At 33.2% G+C, this 26,611-nt stretch overlaps 1 protein-coding gene across 1 annotated transcript in view; it reads right to left on the minus strand.

Annotated features, from left to right (window-relative positions):
- The window catches only part of ptgfrnb (prostaglandin F2 receptor inhibitor b), a 59,916-nt gene that overhangs the window by 31,130 nt on the left and 2,175 nt on the right, over window positions 1–26,611 (minus strand). The window contains exons 2-4 of the mRNA XM_042746076.1: window positions 22,551–22,916; window positions 14,847–15,254; window positions 5,078–5,437 (exon numbers count right to left, since the gene is read on the minus strand). Of these exons, the coding sequence (XP_042602010.1) occupies window positions 5,078–5,437; window positions 14,847–15,254; window positions 22,551–22,916 (1,134 nt within the window). The remainder of the gene's footprint in view (window positions 1–5,077; window positions 5,438–14,846; window positions 15,255–22,550; window positions 22,917–26,611) is intronic.

The raw sequence follows: 26,611 nt of genomic DNA on the forward strand, positions 1-26,611 counted from the left end.
TCTCCCCAAATCCAGGAAGGTGAGGAGCATCCAATCATCTACATCATCCAGCAGGAAGCTGTCCCCTCGCCGAGAGGAAGTAACGCCGCAGTGGAGAAGGAAGCCCTGGCCATCAGTTATGGGCAGTCCTGGAGCTCCGGTAATACCTCCTGGGCCGCAAGTTCACCCTGGTAACCGATCACGCGCCCCTACAGTGGATGGCCCGCGCCAAGGACACCAACGCCAGGGTGACTCCCTGGTTCCTAGCGCTCCAGGACTTCCACTTCGAAGTCCGCCATCGAGCTGGGGCCGCCAACCACCAATGCGAACGCCGATGGCCTCGGCTCCCGGATCTGGACAGCTTATGCAGGTCTGTCAGGGGTCATTCCCCACCCTCCCCTAATTTCACCCCTACTTTCTACATGTCTTCGCAGGACCAGACCGTAACGACGCTTAGGGGAGGGGAAATGTGACGAGCACTCCCAGAGGAATCAGCGTCGCCCTGGAAACCAAAGCAAAACACCTGCACGTCCTCGTCACCGGGGGGTCTGATCCTGTGCCTGATCGGTCACAGCTGCTCCCCATCAGCCAGCACATTTAAAAGGAGCACATGTTTCACTCAGAGGGGGTTCTCGAACCGAATGCAACACTGGTCTAATCCCCCTCTCCTTCCATCACAGAAAGCAGCGAGTGACCAACAGGCCACACACTTTGGAGCACGTCAGACACCCACTTTCAACCTTGATTGGCACCGAAGAGCACGGAGAACACACGGGAAGCACCAACCAGCAGAAAGCAGATCAGGACACTTCACCAGGCACCCTTCACTTATCAATAAACCCACCCTCCGGGGCATTTAATTCACGCACCTCTTGTCGAGTGTTTTCTTCCCCCCCGTGACAATATTATATATATATAATATATATTTATATTATATATATAATATAATATTATAATATATATATATATATATATATATATATATATATATATATAGATATATATATATATATATATATATATACACAGTATGTGTTTTTTATGGTTTTAGTTAACTTTAATAAGCCTGTGGTGAGCATAAGAAATTGTTTATAAAAAACATTAAATAACTTTTGAACAGTGTATATGTGAGGCCCCATTAGAGTTTGAGGGAAAAGATTAATCTTAGAAGACAGCATAATCATGCTGCCTACTTTTTTAAAACTGATTTGGATCAAAAGTGTCATAAAGCATCCAAAGCAAAGGAAGTGACAAAACTAAGGAGAGGAAAATAATACTTTTCAGTATCCCACACAAAAATACATTCTCAAGTGCAGACATTAGCAGTTGCACAGGTCAGGTAAGAGACCTGTTTCCTGGAACCGTGTGTGAGGAATGAGAGCCAAAACATTCAGAGCTGTTTTAAAGAAATGAAAGCGGCTCTTTTAAAGATCAGGAAACATAACAAAATTCTCTTTAACTTTAAGTGACATGACTGTAGATCACAGTAGGGTGGTGCTGAGATACTGGAAACCAATAATAACATTCAATTAATGCAGGTTAAAAAGATTGTGTAAGTATATGAGAGGGTGAGTGAGTGAGTGAGTGAGTTAGTGGGTGAGTGAATGAGAGAGTGAAGGAAAGAGTGAGTTAGTGGGTGAGTGAATGAGAGAGTGAGTGAGTGGGTGAGAGGGTGAGTGAAGTGAATGAGTGAGCGAGTGAAACAAGATAAATGGTCTATGCTTAATTTCATGAAGTGTGTGATTAATCGCGATTAATCACAGAAAAAGGGTGTGATTAATTTGATTATTTTTTTTTTATCTATTGACAGCCCTAATATAAATAGCCCTATATAATATATATATATATATATAAGTATATATATATAATGTATATATAATTATATAACAATATAAAATAAAATATCCAAAACATTATATGAAAAGCTAAACTATATATTATATACAGTACTCAGGTCAAAAGTTTGGAAACAGTACTATTTTGTAATGTTTTTGAAAGAATTTTTTTCTGCTCATCAAGCCTGCATTTTATTTGATCAAAAATAAAGAAAAAAAATGTAATTTGTGATATATTTTATTACAATTTAAAATTAATTGTTTTTAAATTTATTATACTTTAAATTATCATTTATTTCTGTGATGCAAAGCTGAATTTTTTAGGATCATTATCACATGATCCTTTAGAAATCATTCTAATATGATGATTCATTATCAAAGTTGGAAACAGTTCTGCTGCTTAATATTTTTTTTTCAGAACATGTGATACCTTTTTTAGGATACTTTGATGACAATAAAAAGTAAAAAAAAAAAAGAAAAAAAGAAGCTATGTTTTTCAAATATAAATATTTTGTAATAACAATATTACACTACTGGTCAGTAATTTGGGGGTCAGTAATTTGTTTTTTTATTTTTTGTTTTTAATAAAATCAATACTTTTATTCATCACGGATGTTTTAAATTGATAAAACAGTGATAGTAAAGAACATATATTATTAGAATATATATTATTAGAATTTTTATTTTTATTTTGAATAAATTGCAGTTCTTTTTAACCCTTTTATTCAATCAATATAGTAGACAGCAGAACTGTTTCCAACACTCATAATAACTCAGAATATTAGAATGCTTTCTCGAAATGATCATGTGATAGACTGATGTTACACTGTTACACTGAAGGCTGGAGTAATGATGCTGAAAATTCAGCTTTGCACAACAATAATAATATTATTTTTTATATTATAGTTTAATAAATATACAACAATAATTACTTTTTCTTCATTTATTTTTGATCAAATAAATGCAGGCTTGATGAGCAGAAGAGACTTCTTTCAAAAACATTAAAAATAGTAATGTTTCCAAACTTTGACCTGTACTGTATATATATATAGTTTAGCTTTTCCATATAATGTTTATATATCTATACATCAATAAACAAATTAACATTTTTTACTAATTTAACAAAATTAAACAATAAAACTAAAAACTATAAAAATAAAAAACCAAAAATACAAAAATACACCTAATAACCTCAAACCTGGCACTACTACTCTTGCTATACAAGAGTTGATGGATAGAAGGTTTTTTAGTGAATAATGATAAAAAATTCTGTCAAATCCTCAACAAATGTGCGCAATCAAACACAGCAATGATTATATGAAATTCGTATGAACAAATTTAATGTTGTTTTCTGTATCTTTGGAGCTCCGTGATCTTCTAAAACAAAATCCTACACATTTCACACTAACTGAGATGAGTAAACCACACCAGAGTTTGCCTTTTAAGGTGAACTACTCCTTGTAGTTCCTAACAATATAAACAGGTTGAAGCTCTTCCCTGTGAATCATGCTGACAATGAGATCCCAAACGATTAACGCTGACTTCTAGCATGAGCAACTGGCTTTTAGCCTGTAAATATAGACAACAGTCCTCCATTAGGATGACCACCCACAGCCTTCCATGCAATAACTGGTGACAGAGTGAATCTTTAGAAACAAAACACCAACACACACATTTCATGCCTGAAGCTTGTTATTAAGACGACAGAGCTAAACAGACTGCAAAACTAATGAATGCAACATTTCTACTTTCACTTCTAGACAGCAGACATTGATGGATGGGTTAAAAACTAACCTGTCTGGTAGTGACAGTAAAATAACATGCTTAGTTTAGCATGCATGCTTGATTTTATCTGTGGTTTTACATTTACGATATTCTGAATATTCACACATATTTGTGATAATTTAACTGGCAAAATAAAACATTGGGAATATTTTTATGATTGTTATTATTTCACTCCATTTAAAGAGTTCATAATGGAAGAGAGAGATTTTTAAATACCGTCTATGACTTAAACTTCAAACGCAAAAAATGGCAATTCATTTCCATGAATCATTTCAAACTGCCCATTTGAGTGAATTATTAAAACTTATTCTTTACAGTTTGCGGTTTCACTAAAATGTTCACAGAAGGCATTTTTTACTTATTGAAGCATTTAAATAAAATATATGTAGACAAATTGGTCTGTTTATTGTTTTCATATGCACTATTATTAAGATGTTTTTGAAAGAAGTCTCTTTTGCTCACCAAGGCTGCATTTATTTGATAAAAAATCCAGTAAAATCAGTAATATTGTGAAATATATTTACATTGTAATTTATTTCTGTGATCAAAACTTTGCAGAATTTTACTCCAGTCTTCAGTGTCACATGATCCTTCAGAAATCATTTTAATATGCTGGTTTGCTGTTCACTAAACATTTATTATTATTATTAATGTTGAAAAAGTTGTGTTGCTTCATATTTTTTGTGGAAACTATGATGTTAATTTTTCAGGATTGTTTGATGAATAGAAAGTTCAAATGAACAGCATTTATTTGTAATATAAATCTTTTGTAACATAAATATCTTAACTGTCACTTTTGATCAGTTTTGTGCACCTTGGTTGAATAAAAGTATTAACTTATATTTAAACAGTTGTAGTGACCCCATTCTTTTTAATCAAAGTAAAAATTATTAAATATAATTTTAGTTTTTGTTCTTTTAGTAAAAAATGCTTTAAAATGCCTTGATTATTTTTAATCTATTTACTAATTAAGTAGTATTAAAATATCTTTCTAACAGTATCTAAATGGTTCCTTAAATTTATTTACAAAAAAATAAGCTATTTAGATATATATTAAGATATATACAGCTGAAAAATAATTTTACCTATATCACCTGGCCTTAAATGATACTAAAACACATCTCATCCACATCAGTCTGATAAAACATGATCTGTAAATCATCTTCTAAGGAAGACTATCGCTTGAAATTATCTTATTATCTTGATATTTTCAGTGCACTAATATATACGGCATATTATGCTTTTAATGCCATTTAAATACCAAATAATCTACATCCAATTAATATTTTATGGATGAGGGAATCAGAACGCATTCATATGCAGCTGTAAAGAGCTTCAGATGGCATTATCTCTAAATGTCACACTTTGCCACAAAACATGAGATGCTACGGGTTGTTTATGTTAAGAGTCATGAGATTATAAATAATACTTCAGAAACATGAAAAGGACTGTCAATAAAAATTAAGCAACATACTTACTTTGCTTTATTACATGAACCCTTATGGGGTCTGAAATCTTCTCCGCGACCCGGTACCATCGTCCACCATCGCGCTGAACCCACGCGTTTACTTTACATGCGTATAGTCCTGCATCAGACATCTCCACTCCATGAACCTTGATCTGGAAATCCCACTTTCCCAATCGTCTCATGTCCACGACATCAGATGTGTTGGTCAACACGCCGTCACGACTCAGATGGGCCAGAATACGGGTAGCGTTCATCAGCCACATCACCTCCAGTTCAACATAGGCTTCAGCAGAAACTGAACAGGTGAGGAGCAGCGTCTCTCCTGTGGATAATGTGATGTTATCCTGAACCTGAACGATGAGGGAGTTCGCTGATGATTTAAAGGGAAAGAGAAGTATTAGAAATGGAACTGAAATAATTCAGATCTTAATAATACAAACTACATGAAAATGCCAGTATGCAACCTTAAACCTCATGTTGTTCCAAACTGCTGTTGTTGTTAACTAAAACTAAAATATAAGTAGTAGATGAAAAAAGGAATATATGAAAATCTTAAACTTAAAAGAGATGTTGCTTTGGCAAGTAACTCAAAATTATAAGTTTATGTTGAAGCACTAAAATTATAAAACATGAAAAAAAAAAAAATATATAGATAGATAGATAGATAGATAAAAAGAAAAAGAAAAACAGCACATAAAAAATTACTAAAACTTAAATTAAAATACAAACTGAAAATATATAATAAAAGATAATTTAAAATATGAAGAAATACTATAATAGTAAAAAATAATAAAAACACATAGCAAAATTACTAAAACTAAAATGTAAAATATAAAAATAAAAAACTAATTTAAAAATATATCTAAATACTATAATAGTAAAAGTACATAAAAAGTACTAAAAAAAAAAAAATCTAAATCTAAAATGGAAACAGAAAATAAAAAATAAAAGCTCCTTTAAAATATTTAGAAATACTATAATAAAAACAAAAATAAATATACTGTAGCTGCAAGCAGCGATTACTGGGATTCAAGTGCTTTAAGGCATTTAGCCACATAATAAAAAAATGCATTACATAATATTTAGCAAACCTGTAACCAGCAAAATCAGTGAATAAAAAGAGCATTTTTGGCAATTCCAGTTAATTTACCATAAAAACCTATAATGTTGACTTTTATGTCAGTTATAGTTCTACGGCACCACCTATGATCCGATCTCCATGAAACTTTGCATGCTTGTTAAAAATCATCTGACACATGTTCTCAACTAGTTTTGTAAACAGGGTTCTCACACCTTGGTTAACTTCAAATTCAAGGACCTTTCAAGGACTTTCCAGGTCCAATACCCTCAAATTCAAGGACTTAATGTGGGGACACATTTCAAGTGAGAGCAAGGTTACATTGTGTTATCTTGTAAGATACATTGTTACAGTTTTCATGCGTCAAACACAACTATACAAAAAAAGAATTATTATTTTTTTTTCATTTTTTTTTGGCCATATGACAGAGATCTGATATTCTAATTGTCATATTTCTGTTTTGCATAAAACTGAAGAATATTCATTACATCCTATACCATATTCTAAAATGATCTGATATTAACTTTTGCATGGATTTTATTGAAACAGGATTTCTGCAGGTATCATCAAATCTAATTGAATGCTTTTTAATGCCATATATTATGTTATATATTATATATTATGTTTTTGAAACAAGTAATAGTAGGCTGCAGTAATAGTAATATTAAGAAATATTATTTAAATTGATAATAAATGTTTTCTATGTGAATATCTGTTAAACTATCATTTATTTCTGTGATGCGCAACTGAATTTTCAGCATCATTACTCCAGTCTTCAGCGTCACATGATCCTTCAGAAATCATTCTAATATGCTGATTTGCTGCTCTGTTATGATTATTGGTGCTCAATCATTAATAACAGTTCTTATTATTATCAGTATGGAACACATTTTTTCTGCTTTATATTTTTGTGTAAATCATGATATATTTTACTTTTTCAGCATAAATTTCAGCATTAATATTTCAAATGAATCAGCATAATTTGAAATAAAATCTTTTGTAAAGATTAAAAATGTCTTAACTGTCACTTTTTATTTGTCCTTGTTGAATAAAAGTATGTATTAAAAAAAGAAAAAACAACACTTTAGTTTTTTGAATGGTATTTTTGAATGGTAATATACTACTACGGTTTCCACAAAAAAAAAAAAAAAAAAAAAAAAAAAAAAAGCACAACCAACTGTTTTCTTCATTCAATTTGACAATGATGCAGTGATAATCCTGGATATTATATATATATATATATATATATATATATATATATATATATATATATATATATATATATATATATATATATATATATATATATTAGTGGTGAGCATAGATAATTTTTTTTAATCTAGATTAATCTCACTGTAATCTTGGAATTAATCTAGATTAATCTAGATTAAAATGGCTCTTTTGAATTCTGCCGAAGGCATTCAAATTATATTCAATATGATGTACTTGTTAGTACTGATAGAGCTGTGATGCACTCAAACATAGTAGTTTGACGACGACTCTTCCCCTGTGCTACAATTGCTTGGCCCGGCATCTTCCGCATTAGCTAAGGGATGCTTTACGTTTAGGTGGTACTTGAGACTGGAAGAACTCCTACAGTAAACTAATTCCGCATTTCACAAGTTGCAAACAACCTTACGCCTGTTTCACACATACTCCTTCTGCAGTGCGTATGCGTTGCATTTTTTTTTTTTTCATGTACCCATGTTAACGGATTCCAGCGTTCACGCGGTTGTGGTCCGTCAGTGCGTTCCAGGAGCGGTGCGTCTGCAGCAGTGCAGTGATCGTTTACGTACCGAGTCTATTTTTGCTGTGCTGCATGTGCTGAATTAAAATGACAGCGCATTGTTCGCGGTAAAAATTAACATGGATTGACATGGAAATGCAGTAATTTCACAATAAATAAATAATAAATTAAAGCCTACTGTGTTTCACACGCAACACATGGGTTTTTGGCTAGGTTTAAAACAAGAAAAAGAGCACCTTTAGATAAACGAGGCAACATGATATAGGCCTATGCACTATTATGGAAGCAGAAAAACAAAGTTCATTAAGAACCGTGCGATGGTTGTAATAAAGATTTAAATGCAAAAGGCACAAGAGTCGACTGTTTCTGTCAGTGATGCTTTAATTTTAAATATTTGCGATATCCCAACAAGAAAAGTAGGCTAATTGTTGTGTTTAAATGTTTTGTCGCTTGCTTGAGCAGCTTATTATACAAACCTAGAAGTCAAATGCATGAATAATATGTTGTTTATATTTATTAAGTTTAAACTAATATCTATGATTATGAAAGACTGTACTGTTCTGTGATAATAGTCACATTTTTTTTTTTTTTTAACGGTTTGAAATATAGAATAATGAACAAATGCTGTGTTTGTGGACTAAACAGCCGCGGATCAGTACCGAGTTCAAACGCGTCCTGTGTGAAAGCACAATGAGTCCGTGCTGCTTCTGCACCACACACGTAACGCACACGGACTGCATACGCACTGCAGACGGAGTATGTGTGAAACATGCGTGAATCTTGTCGAGGTTTTTTTTTTGGGAAGCTTGGTAATTTCACAGTAGGCATACACACAGGTTCGAAGACTCGTTCTCACCCCCTACAGTGCAATTGGTCTAGGTATACTGTGCGCTAAACTATCACGGTGAAAGTCATCAAAGCTTGCATAGTATAGACCCAGCTCCCAACCCAACTTTGAGAATAGATTAACGGCGATATTTTTTTATCGCCCGTTAAGAGTCTCACGTTAACGCAGCACGTTAACGCCGATAACGGCCCACCACTAATATATATATATTTAATGACATTTAATGCACTGTGGAAACCCTGTGAAAACATCTTAGGATTATGTAACCAGAAGTTTTAAGATATATGAATATACTTTTAGGTTTTTCTTGCCTCATGGGTTTGCATCCTAACAAGCAAAGCAATTCAACATTAATTTCACGGTGTGTCTGTGAAACATTGAGGTACCACTGTAGTAGTTTCGTGCACGCATGAACGTCATGGCAACGTACAACACAAAGTACCTTATGCAGGAAACTTAATGTGTAAATGTGCGTCACTAACTCAAGCAAGCTAGTATGCATAGGCCACGAAGTGTTGGCGAAATAACACAGTAGCAGACCGGAAGGAATAATATGGATTCTTTCACAAAAAACCTCTCACAAAAAAAAAACAAAAACACTCAAAAACACCTATATAACTAATTATTTATATTTTCAAAAACTTTCCAGAGCCTTGACATTTTTTTTTCAGATTCACAAACTTTCAAGGATTTCAAAGACCCGTGGGAACGCTGTGTAAAGTTTTGAGTTTTCTTTCAGGATCTATAGGCTTTTGGGTATCTTTGGCCACACCCCTTATCTAAATGACCCCATTATAGCTACCCAAAGTGTAAAAATCAACTTTTATTGATCTAAAAAGTCCAGAGAATTGTGCTGAAGTGGTTTTATTGAGGTTGAGCTAAAACCTATAGGACTAGTTCACAAAAGTAGGATTTTGACATAACTGAGAGTATTTAATGAACGATTTGATCGACAGCAGTGGTTCTACAGGCAAAGTTGTTCAGAATGAGGAGGTCTATCAGATGATATGAATATTGTGTGTAGGCAAAGTTGTTCAGAATGAGGAGGTCTATCAAATGATATGAATATTGTGTGTATGTGTGAAAAACAATACACAATTGTTTACACCCTTGAAAAATGTGATATGGCAGTAGCTGACTTCTTTCAAACTTCTCACAGACCTTTAGGGCAATAAGTCAAACAGGCCCCATTGAGTTTCGTTCTGAACGACCTCCATTAACTTTGTCTAATAGATGCTTAAAATTAATTGGCCAAAGGCGGCCATGTTTTTGAGATACGCAAATGTCCTTGTAGACACTTGTGGTAGTTTGGCCAAAGACACTGCATCCCAACTTTCAAGTTTATCGGACAAAGGGTTGCTTAGTTATAGCTCTTTTTATGTTTTTTTTTCTTTTCTTTTCTTTTTTCACTCTTATAGCACCAGCAAGTGACCAAGCTCTGCATTTGTTTTAATTTGACCAAAGATTGAGGTCTTACATATGTGAACCAAGTTTGGTGAAGATATCTCATTGCGTTCAAGAGTTATAGGTGTTTCAATAAAAGTGGCCCCTCCTCTTTTGACCGTTTTGGTTCCAATCGGGCAAAACACCTAGTTCACCAAAGTAGGTTTTTCAAAAGATCCAAAATAACGGAAAATTGACAATCAAGTCAGAGGCATGCATTTTGTCCATTGTGAGCCAAGGATTCCAGTGACATTATGCACTTGAGCCTGCAAGTAATGGTTTCGGAGTTAATGTTGATTTTGCACTTTTGATTGCTGTAACGCCCCTGTCAGGCTTATTGGAGCAAGCCTTGGTGACGCTGTAGACAGTGTGAGTACTACCATCCTTCCACGTTTCAAGTCTCTACGACTTACGGTTTGGTCTGCCTGATCAGTGTATGTGGAGATTGCTGATCCTTGGCCATTCTAACAATTACAATAGGGTTTCATCACTACGTGCTTGAACCCCTAAAAAAATAACACTGTTCCAAACCCATCCAACTTTTTCTTTGGTGGAAAATAAAAGCTGCTCCATTAATTACAAAATGTCCCACAAAACTATCATACATTATTCATTATGACTCGTCTGCTCGATTTTAAGTATTCAAAAGACTTAAAACAGCTTTTTGTGAGGAAAACACCCAAACCGTAGTCGTTATCCATGTATCTTTTTATGTTAATGATGCACATTTTTTTTGCACGCAGCAAAAGCCCCTTAAATGCAAATGAAATTTGAGAGCTACAGCGGAGGAAATATCATCAGTGAATAACTTCTAACACAAAGCTATTTCATATGACTTCAGAAGACTTCAGGACTTTTTATAACTTTTATGGTGTTTTTTGTCCTGGTTTTATAATTTTGTTATATGGAAAAGAGCAGCATGAACATTCTGCTGAATATCTCCTTTTGCGTTCCAAAGAAAAAAGCAACTCAGCAATTGCAATAACATTAGTAAGCAAATGATGCCTGAATTGTCATTTACAGATGAACTATTCCTTTAATTTCTCAAAGCAAACTCTCAATCATTTCTCACTGTGATATTCAGCACATCAGTTTTAGACGGCACAGACTGCTTTGTAGATTTGAATTCTCTTAACATCTTTTGGTTATAATCTCAGACAACACAAAGACTTTGAGAGCTTGTGTTTGTGTAATGTCTGCTGGATGGTTCTGTAGACAGTAGACACTTGCAGTCTTCCTGATTTTAATTAAAAACTCTACAGTAAACATTGACAGTATATATGGTAACCAGGCAGGAATTTCACCGGCAACGAGAATTCAAACAGCCTGGTTTGTGAGAAAGGTCTGAAGACATTAAACAAGATAAAACCGGTCAAAAGAGCATATCTACTCTTCTCGAGGGAAGCGCTACATGACATGAACAACTATAATCAAATCTCTTTCATTCTCTTTTTCCTCCAAATGCAACTTATTTATTAATTTTCTCCCAATTGTTGTAGATCACCCGACCAAACTGCATAACAATGATTCATCATAAGTACTTTTATCCAATCAAATTAGATTATTTCACGGGCATCATGATCATGACAGTTTCCCCAGAGGGCACAACACAACTAAACTGATAAAATTGACAACATTAAGAAAATACACAACAGTATAAAGCCATAATGGAAGAGAATTAAAGGAATAGTTCACTCAAAATTGTGCATGTCAGAATTTTAAATAGATTCACTTTTCCTTTAGTTGACATTTGCTTTTCAAGACTTTAGCAAGAAACTTGATGCATTAAATGCTAACTTTTTTAACATAATTTAAATTTTATTTAATGCACAATTTTATTTAAATAATTTAAAAAAATCTTATTTAATTTACAGAATTAAAACATACAGTACAATTTGTCAATTAAATTAAATGCATTTATTTATAAAAAATAAAACATATAATTTCTTATTTAATTTAAATGAATGCATCATTAAATTTACACAGTTTAAAAGCAAAACTAATATAATTTATTATTTTATTTTATTGAATGTACAATTATATATATATATATATATATATATATATATATATATATATATATATAGATATATATATATATATATATATATATATAAAATATAATAAAAATATTTTTTTTTATTTCATTTAATCCATAATTTAATTTACATTAATTCCTAACTTAATTTACATAATAAAAAACTAATAAAAATGACAAAAGCATTCAAGGTAAAACACTAGTTTACGCTGGTTGCACCCAGAAACTTGGCTCACATGTAAGGCTGTAGCAGAGATGTTTTCAAGTCTTTAAAGGGTTAGTTCACCCAAAAATAAAAATTATGTCATTAATGACTCACCCTCATGTCGTTCCAAACCCGTAAGACCTCCGTTCAGCTTTGAAACACAGATTAAGATATTTTAGATTTAGTCAGAGAGCTTTCATACCCTCAATTCAAAATGAATACACTGTATACTGTCCACGTCCAGAAAGGTTGTTATTGGGCGCACCAGAAAACACGTCAGCAGCGTCATACATCAGCGGCGTCACTGCAGTGTTTTGAACGCACTCACAACAGACCCGGAAGAGAAGACAATGCTGAATAAAGTCATAATTTTTGTTATTTTTGGACCAAAATTTATTTTCGATGCTTCAGTAAATTCTAACTGACCCACTGATGTCACATGGACTACTTTGATGATGTTTTTATTCCCTTTATTTACTAACCCTTTAACCTGGAGTCCGACTCAAGTCTGAAGTCTTTATCGCTGGAGTCTCAGTCAAATCTCAAGTCTTTGGTCACGAGTCTGAGTCGAGTCTCAAGTCATTTAATGGCTCACTAAAAAAAAATCCCATTCATAATCCTCATGTACTGAAATCTTCCTATTTACGAATCTGTTTTATAGTCTATAGACAAAATATATGATCTATGATCTGCTTTGTAAAAAAAAAAAAAAAAAAAAAAAAAAAAAAAGAGGTGTTAAGATGTGAGGTTAATGTACATCCAGCCTGTTATGTTTAAATCCATTACCATGTTACCATGTTTTTCTGTAATCAAATTCTGTAATAACAGTCCAATACCTAGACACCTAAGGAAATATTTGACACAGATATTGCAAAACCATACAAATAAAGTTTCTTTATGACATAAATCAGGGGTATTCAACTAAAGTTCCAAGCAGAGGTCCGGAAAAAAAAAAAAAAAAACTCTCTCTCTCTCTATATATATATATATATATATATATATTACATTTATTATATTTTTACATTTAGATACATGCAACGCCATGTGACAGAATAAACTTGAGCAAAAAATAAAGATAACTACCAGTTTCAAAGTTTAAATTCTATCCTAGACATCTAACAACCCTTTTCCCAATTATAATGACATGATTTTTTTGAAATGTTCTTAGCCTAACGATTAATAATGCTAAATAACATCTGATAGATATTAAAAAAAAAAAAAAAAAACTATATTTGCAACAGAATTGTTGTTTTCTGTTGTGTTTTAGTGAAAATAATCTATAATTATGGTGTTCACTGTGTTTCTGTTGTTGTTAAAATAACACCATTATACACAGCTCTGAGAGAGAGAGTCCGAAGAGAGAGAAAGCACACGGAGCTGAAAGGCCTTGAATAAAGCGAGTTTGGCTTTAGATAAAAGTACTAGAGGATATAGTGCTGAAAGATATTTATCATAAATGACCCTGAACGCTTGTTAAGATCCGCTTCGCTGTTTTGACACGCCTCTTACTTAAAATTTTGCTGTGTTACGGCTCATGGTCTGGATGGATGCTGGGGTGTGGATGCGGTCCGCCATTTGAATATCAGTTGTATAAGTATTTAAGGATAAAAGACTCAAGTTGCTTTTTAAATTTTCACGAGTCCTTTTCCTCGAGTCGAGTCAAGTCTGGAGTCATTTGAGGTCAAGTCTGAAGTCAAGTCTGAAGTCCATAGGAATGCGATTCGAGTGCGACTCGAGTCCGAGTCAATAACTCAAGTGCCTCTGGGCTGTAGTGTGTAAGCGTCCCAACCCCCATAAAAGTAAGGCTTAACACTAGTGAAATTTCGTTTTAAATTGGCATTTTAAAATTAAAACAATCCTCGTTTATACTGGCGTTTTCACTGCATTTCAGAAAAGATCTCTGTCCACACTACACGACCGAAAATGTAAGTTACGTGACCATTCATGCACACTCTAGCATCATGCTACATCAGACAATTTATAAGATTTATACTTTGCTTATACTTTAAACAGAACAACGATCACGGAAGAGAAAACTTAGACCGACCACGCTAACAGAAGCTAATGCTCATCAGTAAATCAGTGGATAATGAATATAAATTATGATTATGTCTATGCATTTTAAAACGAAAATTCACTAGTGTAAACGTAGCTTAAAAGATGTGGAAACTAAAAACTGTTTGAACTTTATTAAAACTATTTGCACTGATATCAAAGTCAAGCTATCGATATCGATAATGAACATTTTTAACGATACCCAGCCCTTATCAAACAGCAGAATTTGAGTGTGACGGTTTCTCTAAAATTATCCTAAAAATGGAAATTAACATAAGTGAAACTTACATAATTTCTATCAATATATTTTAATTGTATTAATTTAATTGAGCTATTTTTATCGAGTTGTTGTAGAAAGTAATTAACCTGTAGGGGTGACAGTCACTTCTCCCATCTCCATTGTCTTCTCCTGAATGCGGTTCCAGATTCCCTGCTCTCTCGTCCACAATTTGGCCGTACACACATACATGCCCTGATCGTCTGGCATCGCTCCGGAAAGTACAAGACTGTGCGAGACGCCATTTCCCATTTCTAGACGCATCCCGCCATCTGTGTAGCGCAGCATGTAGTCATCGCCAACTGTCACACCCAAATCTGGACCAAAGGTCAGCAGGTCCTCTAGTAGAGATGAGCCCTTCTTAACTGACCACGTAAGAGACAGGTAAATTCCTTCGATGAAGTTGCGGGAGACGTTGCACTGGAGTCTGATAGATCCGCCCTCGTGAACCACAGGGTTTGGGGCATCGGGAACCACAATCAGACTGCTGGGAACAACTGAAATAGAAAAGAAAACTTTTAGAGAAGAGGTACAAGCACAAACACATCGATAAACTACTAAATACAAAATACAGATAAAATACTATTTCAGTTTTTCTACTTTCAAAATTTCATGTATAATTCAATGTGTTCGTTTCTGTGCAACTATTTGTAAAATTTACTAGCAATTTCAGAGTGAAAATTTTACTCCAGCTATTTTTTTTTAGGAAACGAAACATTTTCATATATTTTTTGTATGATTTGAAAATATTAAAATAGTAAAAATTTTATTTTTTAAACTATGTACACTACTGTTTAAAAGTTTTGGGTCAGTAAATCTTTTAAATGTTTTTGAAAGAAGTCTCTTCTGCTCACAAGGCTCCATTTATTTGACCAAAAAAAAAAATACAATTAATACAATTTAAAATAGTTATTTTCTATGTGAATATATGTTAAAATGTAATTCATTCCTGTGATCAAACCTGAATTTTCAGCATCATTAGTAAATTTTTCTAATATGCTAATTTGCTGTTCAAGAAATGTTTATGATTATTATTAATGTTGAAAACAGTTGTTTCATATTTTTGTGGAAACCATCATACATTTTATTTTCCAGGATTCTTTGATGAATAGACAGTGAAAAAGGACAGCATTTGAAATAGAAATCTTTTGTAATATTATAAATGTCTTTACTGACAATTTTGATTAATTTAATGTTTCCTTGAAGAATACAAGTATAATTTCTTTTTTAAGTATTATTTGTCTGTCTGCTCTCTAGACATCAGTATCAGACAATGCAAAACCTATTTTAAATTAGATCACTACTTACATACATTAGTATTTCAATAAAAGCACATTTATATTTTTTGTTTCTTTAGCTGTAAAATTTAGGAAAGGTCGACTAAGCATGACATTTGCATTTTCAGTACACAAGTTTCTCTCTTGTATATTTAAGAGAAGATTAGACACTTCACTTTAGTTTACTACTGTGTTTTACTACTACTTTCCTCTCATTAATTTTTTAAAGTTTTACATGTAAAAAATGCACTCCAATTCAATTCCAATTAAAATACAACCAATAATTATGACACAGAAATGAAGAATAAAAAATAGAATGTGGGGAAACTGTGTTTGCTTTTACACACCTTACTGTCAATGAATTACTGTAATAATACGGCAGAAAATGCCATTGTACACCGTCATCCAACCACTGAACTTAGATTATATAGACGCACATAAAAATTAAACAAAACACACAACATTATTGAAAAGATACAATGGAAGTCTAATAATAAAGCCGACTTCGTGTATACCAGATTTAATCACATGGACGTCATGCACCAGTCACGGAACCAGATCGACAAGTAAAACCATCAGAGGTGAACTCGTGGAAACAGATACAATCAAAGAAGTTAACTCTCTAAATACAATCAAAAGTCCTTACTTGCTCTGTCACAATCAACATTGAACTGCCGACCCAAAGGAAAGAGACAGACGTGCAAAAGAACCAACAGAAAAACACAATCTATAATTTTAATAGAATCTATAACTCTGATTGTATATCTAGTTTACTTGTTTAGTAATGGACTAAACTCACTAGTCTCATGTTAACACGTCTAAAGTCTTGAGGCAACAATTTCAAAACAGTGTGTATTTTTCTCTTGTCCCAACATCTTCCACTGTTGCATGGATGGATGCTTAGACAGACAGACGGATAGATGGATAATTAGATTTGAATGGATGGATGGATGGATGGATGGATAGACGGACAGACAGACAGACAGACAGACAGACAGATAGATAGATAGATAGATAGATAGATAGATAGATAGATAGATAGATACAGTAGATAGACCTATCTGTTTGTCTCTCTATGTATATACTGTACATTTGCAATAATCACACATTTAGAATTAAACTTTGAATAAATACTTTAATTAAATAAATAAATATGATTTCATTTATTTCAATTATTTTCTGTCCTAATCAACATCATTCAGAACAGTAACCATTGAGATTATCACAGATCTTGACTGATCTTGTACACGAATGCTCTGCTGGATCTGATGGAGTCGCCAGAACTCTCCACCTGCTACAGTTAGCGTGTTACTCTATGAACAAGCAGACAGGAGGGAATGCAGCACCTGACAGCAGGTAGTTAGAGTGAATGCTAGTGTTCATCAGCTTGTGTGCCACACAGGAACGCTGCTTATCTACAGCACATCACTGTGAAAACAGAAATGTAAAGACAAACCCAACAGACCTAACCCAAACACAAGCTGTGTTACATGCAGTCAACATTATTAGACAAGCCTTTTGCGGATCAGTATGCAATCTTTAAATATTTTTAATACTGATTACCCTGAGAGTGAAGAGCTACTGAACATGACAACTTCTGCTCCAACCAGATTTAATGTTCAGTAAGGCACCAGTATTATTTCTTAGTTGTTAATTAAACGGATTCTTCATTTGAGCTTTAGTTTGTAATAATTAAGACATTTTTAAAATGTATTTTAAATAAGTTTTCAACTGTTTTCAACATTGCTAATAATCATAAATGTTTCTTGAGCAGCAAATCAGTATATTAGAATGATTTCTGAAGGCTCATGTGACACTGAAGACTGGAGTAATGATGCTGAAAATTCAGATTTGTATCACAGTAATAAATTACATTTGACAATATATTCACATAGAAACAGTTATTTTAAATTGTAATAATATCTCATAATTTTTGATCAAATAAATGCAGCCTTGGTGAGCATAAGGGTCTTCTTTCAAAAACATTAAATAATCCTAACTAATGCAAACTTTTGACCAGTAATTCTTTGTCTCAGAAGATTCTCCTAAAATTTCTGAAATATGAGAAACTTGAATAAACAAACAAGTCTTGTAGTAAAACTTTAGAGCTATGCAATTAATGTGAATAGCAGATCATTTGATCTTGGCCGTATTTCATAAGAAACATTCAAGTTCGTATTAAGATCTATGACTTCTGAAAAACATCTGAGAGCCAGCTAAAAAAATGCTACACTGACATTTAATCACATTGCTGTCAGGAGAAACAATTGAGATATTTTATTTTTTGCATGTCCTGTGGGTTCTTACACAAATCTGCAGTGATTACTCTAATTTTCAACATGATCAGTCAACTCATGAACTAATGATAATAACAATATCATTAAGCCAGTGAATTCTGCATAATGAACGCTGCTGGTGTTGAACAAGAATGAACAGTTTTCACTTCAAAAGTGCTTTTAAACACATAATTCATAAGCCATCAGTGATTAATGCATTGCACTGCATACCCAGCTCTTAATAATAATGATTTTTTTTTTTTTTAAATGTTTGTATTTAATACAATTTTCCAGAGCTTCATTTTTGAAGGGCAGTTTTTACACTTTCCAAAATGTTGTTTTCTTACTCAGTGTTTTTGTCTCACTTTCTGGTATGAATATCTAAATACTTTTAAATCAAGATATATTTACTTAAGACGCAAAATAGCTTGTCTTGTTTATTGAAAAAATTATTAAAACTAAATGAGATTGTCGTCACCAATAGCCTCGTGGTTAGTGCGTTGACACATAGTGCAACTGCACTTGCGGCGACCCGAGTTCAATTCTAGTCTCAAGGTTCTTTGACGATTCTGCTTTCCTGTCATCTCTCTACTGTCATATCTCAATAAAAAGCCCATAAAAAAACTAAATGAGATTTAACTAAACAAGAAAAATATCTGCCAATGGGGTCAGAAAAACAATCTTGTTTTACCTTTAAATAGGGGTTTAAGCACATAGCGCTGAAACCCTAATGTAATTGTTATAATGGCCAAGGATCAGCAATCTCCACCTAAATCTGATCGGGCAGACCAACTGGTAAGTCATAGAGACTTGAAACTTGGAGGGATGGTAGTACTCACACGTCTAGTCATCAAGGCTTGTCCCAATCAGCCTGATGGGGGTGCTACAGCAATCAAAAGTACAAAATCGCTCATAACCCCTAAACCATTAGTTGCAGGCTCAAGTGCCTTATATCCTTGGAATCCTTGGCTCACGACAGACAAAATGCATACCTCTGATTCGATCAACACTGCAAATTATTTTTTGATAAGCCTACTTTTGCGAATTAGTCCTAAGTTTTCCAAACAAGTGCAGAAAGATTCTCTGGAGAGTTAATATCAATAATTATCCAAAAAATATTTTTGCCAAACTCAGAACACGTATGTAAAATACGGAGCCCCGCACATGGCATGCAGAAAAAAAAATAGTAGGTTAAATCATGTGCACAATTTACTATTTTGTTCCCTCGATTTATAAATTGTGTGCACAATTTACTAATTTGTTCCCTCATTTTGCTAAATTGTGCACATGATATATAAATGAAGAGAACAAATTAGTAAATTGTGCGCATGATTTATCAAATTGAGGGAATGAAATATTAATCGTGTGCCATTTTAGTACATTGCGGGAACAAATTAATAAATCACAATTTATTTATTTTTTCTTGCATGTCATGTGCGGGGCTCCATAGTAAAACTCATTCTGAGGTCACAGTAAAAATAAACACGGAGGTTGGCCACTTGGTGGCACTATAACATGGAAAAAAAAAACATAAAAATGGCTAGAACTACATGTACCCTTTAGTCAGGTCAACTTGAAAATGGGTATGCCGTGTCTTTGTCCAAAATGCCACAAAATGTTATGAGGACATTCTCATATCTCAAAAAACATGGCTGCCATCAGCCAATGTAATTTGAGTACCTATTACACAAGGTTAACGGAGGCCAATCAGAACAAAACTCAGTGGTCATGTTTAACTCAAGGCCCTAGAGGTCTGTAAGAATTTTGAAAGAAATCAGCCACTAGCTGGTGCTAACAAGTTTTATGCCTCTGTAATACAAAGGTGTTTTACACATCCACACCATATTCATATAATTTAATAGATCTCCTCATACTGAGCAACTTTGCCTTAAGAATCACTACCGTCAATCAAAATGTTCATTAAATATTCTCAATTATGTAAAAACCTACTTTTGCAAACTAGTCCTAGGTTTTTCGCTTAACAATATAAACACTGCAGCACAATTCTCTGGACTCTCTAGATCAATAATTATATATATAAAATGTTTAAATTTCTACCTTTTAGGTAGCTATAACGGGGTTGTTTAGAAAAGGGGCATGTCCAAATATACCCAAAAGTCTATAAATCCTAAACTAAAACGGAAAACTTCACGAAACAAAGTGAGAACATGTGACAGATGATCCTAAACAAGCATGCAAAGATTTATGGAGATCAGACAATAGGTGGCACTATAACACTTAAAAAAGCTTCAAAAACACAATATATCTATGATACATGACCTTCAAAAATGTTAATATATCCACTATTCACACATACACTAGATCTTCATATCATATGATAGATCTCCTCATTCCGAACAACTTTGCCTCTAGAACCACTGCTGTCAATCAAATTGTTCATTTAATATTTAAGATTATTTAAAAAGACTACTTTTGCAAACTAGGTTTTTACATTTTTACATTAGGTTTTTTACATTTTTACCTTAGGTTTTTACATTTGACATTTTCTGGACTCTCTATGTCAATAATTATTAAAAAAAAAAAAAAAAAAAAAAAAAAAAACTATTTTGCATTTTGATAGCTATAACAGGGTCATTTAAAATATGGTCTTGAACTAGTGTACCCAAAAGCCTATAAATCCTTAAAGTCAACTCAAAACTTCACAAAACTACTTAAACTCATTCATCATATTATTCTAAACAAGCATGCAAAATTTTATGGAGATCCGGCAAAAATTGGCACAATAATAGTTATAAAGGTTAAAAAGAGAATATTCCTGTGCTAAATGCCCTGCAATTACAATTATAACTACTAAATGGCAGCAGAGGGTCACTAATATGCTCATTTGACTTCCTAATATAGTACTTTTCACAGGTTTTGCTTTTGGATTCATATTTATACATTATAAAATCACTATTATAACATTACACATCACATTTTATCAAAGTTTACCACTTCATTTCTACTGAATAATCAGTTTTTGCAATTATGCAACATTATGATTACAATGAAATATAAAAATAGTGTTATAAAGATGAGATGTTCAGTAAGCATTTTGTCACCACATTAATTTCAAATATCTATGTCTATAATAAAATGTGTGTGCATGTATGTGTGTGTGTGTGTGTGTGTGTGTGTGTGTGTGTGTGTGTGTTTAAGCATTCTTAATGAGTTTTAATATCATTTAACCTTTTCATTTCTGTGTGTGTGTCTCTGTTAGAGTATTCTCCATCATGGATGTGTTTTAGTGTCAGCCATACATTTTGGGTTGGCCTAGACTTTAAAAGCATAGAGCCTAAAAGGCCTTAAAGCACTTGAAGCCTGGTAATTGTTGCTTGCATCTATATTTAAGAAAATTTTTCTTGCCCCACTGACATATATTTTTAACTTGTTTTGTAAATCCACTTTTTTTTTTTCAAAAAAACAAGGTTTAATATTTTTAAAAAAAATTCTCAATTAAATATAAGTTGATTTAAGCATTTTTACATAGTTCCAGATGTTTAGAATATTTTTTAGAATTTAAAAAATAAACATTAACTGAAGTGAAAAACATGAAAAAAAAAAATAAAATAAATAATAATAATAATAGTAATAAAAACATTATAGACATATTTAAATACAAAAACTACTAAAAGTGATAAAAACAACGAAATGACAAAAAATTAAAATAATAAAAAATATAAAATAAAGGAAATAAAATATAATAACCTATAAATATGAAAAATTTATAAAAACTATAATAGCATCTAAGTGATACTGAGGGTACATTTACATGACAATGATGCACTGAAAACAAAAAAAGTTTTTTCTTTGCGTTTTTGAAAAGTCTCACATACAGGTGACAACACTGTCAAAATGATCCTCGTTTACACAGATCCGTGAAAATTACTAAAAACACTGTATTATGTTTGCCAGGCCAGTAGTTGACAATGTCACTATGTAAAGAAACACTATGCCAACATGTAATACCCATACGCATGATGTCACCATTTTTACAAATGTGCATTTTACTAGTTCACACAGAGACAATAAAAAGTATCAGTTTTTAGTTGAAAAAGGTGTAAATGCCCCGAAGTAACACTGTTTGCAGTCTAGTCTTTCTGTCTCAAATTTTGATTCATTACCTTGAAAAACAATACTTAGTTGCATTAGTTTGTATTAAACCTAATTTTATTATTTATTTGTTTGCAAATGTTTTACACCAGGTAACTTTTAAGTATTTAAAACAGCATATACTGACCTTGTAGCTGGACATCTGCTTCATAGTTTCCACTAATGACCGAGTCTGTGCTCGGAGTACTGCAGTGGTAGATGGCGCTGTCACTAACTCGAGCCTCCTGAATTCTTAGTTCAACGGCATTGTCTGCTAGTCGTGACACACTAATGTCATCGCTCTGTATGCGGTCCTGAAGAGAGCGGTCTGTGAAACGATCATCAAACGTCGAGATCACTTTGATGGTTTCTGTCCCTCGTGTTACGGTCCATTCAAAATCCTGCTCCCTCGGGCCCTCGTACTCTGATACATCACAGCGAATGGACAGCGGCTGGCCCTCGACCCGGAGCAGGGCCCCCCCGGACACCGTCACCGACCTGCAGTGGCATAAACCTAAAACACAAACACAACACTGCTTTATTGATTTCCATATGAAACAGGACAATTTACTCTTATATTTTGGTTTATTATGATTTTATACACACTAGAAAAAGTGGTAACCTGTAATTGTTACCATAAAGAGCTATTTCAACCCGATTTAACCCATAAAAACTTTTGTTGGTATAAATGAATGTATTTAGGTGATTAAGCTATATTAATAATTTCAACATGTATAAAATCAGTTCATTTAGATCAGAGGACTTTTTAATATGAAGGGCCAGAAATAGAGGGCTTTGGTGGGCCCAAAGTACATTTTAAATTAATCTATTAAATTAATTAATATTAATTTAACATTAATTAAGATTAATGGTAAATTAACTTAAATTACATTCATTTAAATTAATATTATATTAATGTATTAAAATGTATACAATTTTAAAATTAAACAAATTTAAATATTTATTATTTTAATTTTTTAATAACAAATTCACTTATATTGTTCTTTAGATTTCAATACAAAAAAATACAAATAAATATTTAACAGAATTATATAAATTATTATATATAGTATATTATATACAGTATATTAAAATGAATGGCCCTGGTTTGGGCTTCTCTGATGTTACTCAGAAAACAGGATACAGGTTTAACTCATTTGAAATACTTCTCCTGAATGTAACACTGTCAGATATGCAAAAGAAATCCATCGTATCTCTTGCTCTGGCTACTGTGTATAGACCACCAGGGCCGTATCCTAAAAGAATTTGCAGATTTCCTCTCAGAACTATGATTACTGTTGATAAAGCGCTAATACGAGATTTTAACATTCACGTTGATAATACAAATTATGCATTAGGACTTGTGTTTACTGACCTAATAAACTCTTTTGGAATCAAGCAAAATGTCACCGGACACACTCATTGTTTTAATTATACGCTAGATTTAATTATATCGCGTGGAATCGATCTTACTGATATAGATATTGTACATCAAAGTGATGATGTTACTGACCATTTCCTCGTATAGTGCATGCTGTGTATTAACTATATGGCTCTGTGTTATCATCCAGGAAGAACTATTGTTCCAACCACTGAAGATAGATTCACAAATTACCTGCCTGATTTATCTCAACTGGTCTGTGTCCCCATAAATTTACATGAACTAGACGAAATAACTAGCAATATGGGCACTATCTTCCCTAATACATTAGAAGCTGTTGCCCCCGTCAAATTGAAAAAGGTTAGAGTACTGCGCCATGGTACAACAGTAATACCCACTCTCTCAAGAAAGAAACTCATAATCTTGAGCGCAAATAGAGAAAAATTAACTTGGAAGGTTTTAAATTACATGGAAAAACAGTATGTCTATAGCTATAGACAAGCTCTAAAAGGACAGAGCATATCCACAAACTCTTAGAAAATAACCAAAACAATCCAAGGTTTTTATCTAGCACAGTGGCAATATTTTCAAATAACCAGACGCCACCCAATTTAAATATTCCCTCACAGTTTAATACTAATGACTTTATGAATTTCTTCACTGATTAAATAGATATCATAAGAAATACGATAACAAATGTAGATTCTACAGTGTCTAATACTTCAGCTTCATTCATCGCACCCAAAGAAAAACTGCAGTGCTTTACAACTATAGGACAGGAAGACCTAAATAAACTTATCACTGCATCTAAACAAACAACATGTTTATTAGATCCTGTACCTAACAAATTACTGAAAGAGTTGTTACCTGCAGCAGAAGAACCACTTATCAATATAATCAACTCGTCATTATCTTTAGGTCACGTCCCAAAACCATTCAAGCTGGCAGTTATTAAGCCTCTTATTAAGAAACCACAACTAGATCCTAATGAACTGTAAAATTACAGACCCATTTCAAATCTTCTGTTTATGTCTAAAATTTTAGAAAAAAATTGTGTCTACTCAGTTGTGCTCCTTCCTGCCAAAAATAATCTCTATGAAGAATTTCAATCAGGTTTCAGGGCCCATCATAGCACAGAAACTGCACTAAAATAACAAATTACTTTCTCCTTGCGTCAGACCAAGGCTTCATCTCATTGCTAGTTTAACTTGATCTTAGTGCTGCGTTCGACACCATAGATAATGACATACTCATAGATTGATTAAAAAACTATGTGGGTATTCAAGGGCAGGCCTTAAGATGGTTTAGATCCTACCTGTCTGATCGCTACCCCTTTGTTTATTTAAAATGGGGAGTCATCTCAATTATCACCAGTAAAGTATGGAGTGCCACAAGGATCTGTCCTAGGTCCTCTGCTATTTTCAATATAATTGTTGCCCCTTGGTAATATTATTAGAAATTACGGGTTTAGTTTCCACTGTTATGCTGATGATACTCAACTATATCTCTCATTGAGACCAGATGAATCTTCTAAATTATCTAAGCTAACAGAGTGTGTTAAAAAATTAAAATACCAAAATACCAATAATATTCTCCTATTAAATTCAGATAAAACAGAGATATTACTTATTGGACCAAAAAACATTACACAGAATCCCTTGGATTACAATTTGCAACTAGACGGATGTACTGTTACTTCCTCTACAGTCAAAAATCTGGGTGTTATATTGGACAGCAACTTGTCTTTTGAAAATCATATTTCCCATGTTACAAAAACAGCATTCTTCCATCTTAGAAACATCACCAAGCTACGAACCTTTTACCTGTTTCTGATGCAGAAAAGCTAGTTCATGCATTCATGACCTCTAGACTGGACTATTGTAATGCACTACTAGGTGGTTGTCCTGCATCTTCAATAAACAAGCTACAGGTAGTCCTAAATGCAGCAGCTAGTGTCCTTACCAGGTCAAGAAAATATGATACTATTACCCCAATTTTACAGTCTCTACTGGCTACCTATTAAGTTCTGTATCAGTTACAAAATATTATTACTTGCCTATAAGGCCCTTAATAATTTAGCTCCTGTGTATACCTGACTAGTCTTCTACCACACTACAATCCATCACGCTCCCTAAGGTCGCAAAACTCTGGACTTTTGGTAGTACCTAGGATAGCAAAGTCCACTAAAGGAGGTAGAGCTTTTACACATTTGGCACCCAAACTTTGGAATAGCCTTCTTGATAATGTTCGGGGTTCAGACACACTCTCTCTGTTTAAATCTAGATTAAAGACATATCTCTTTGGACAAGCATTTAAATAATGCATCTCATAATTTTGGACTGCAGTTATATCTGATCAAATGCACATTATTATTCTTTAGCTTGGGTTAAACAAATCAATTTTGCTTGGTTGGAACAGCTGCTATGCTAACTATGTCTCTATTTGTTTCTCTGTTTTTGCCATGGGATTGACATCCCCTGGTAACTAGGATTTACACAAGATTCAGTCTGGATCCAGAAGACCTGAGAAGAGATGATGCCAACACCTCAGAGGACCTCAGATGATGCCAACCCTAAAACAACATACAGAGCTACCAAATTTTGCTATAAGTTTGATTGTAACATATAATAATTGCTGTTAATAGTGTTCATTGTCTGTTTGATTACATCTTTAATTGATTTGTCTTTACATTTCTGCCATATGTACATTAACTGACAGTCACCACTGATAAGCTATTAAATATATTGTAGAAGCGTAATTTTTTGCTTTACAACGATTTTTATCGTGAAAAGCTCTACAAATAAACTTGAATTTAATTTAATTGAATT

Source organism: Cyprinus carpio, chromosome A1 (genome assembly GCF_018340385.1).
Source record: "Cyprinus carpio isolate SPL01 chromosome A1, ASM1834038v1, whole genome shotgun sequence".
NCBI classification, from domain to species: Eukaryota; Metazoa; Chordata; class Actinopteri; order Cypriniformes; family Cyprinidae; genus Cyprinus; species Cyprinus carpio.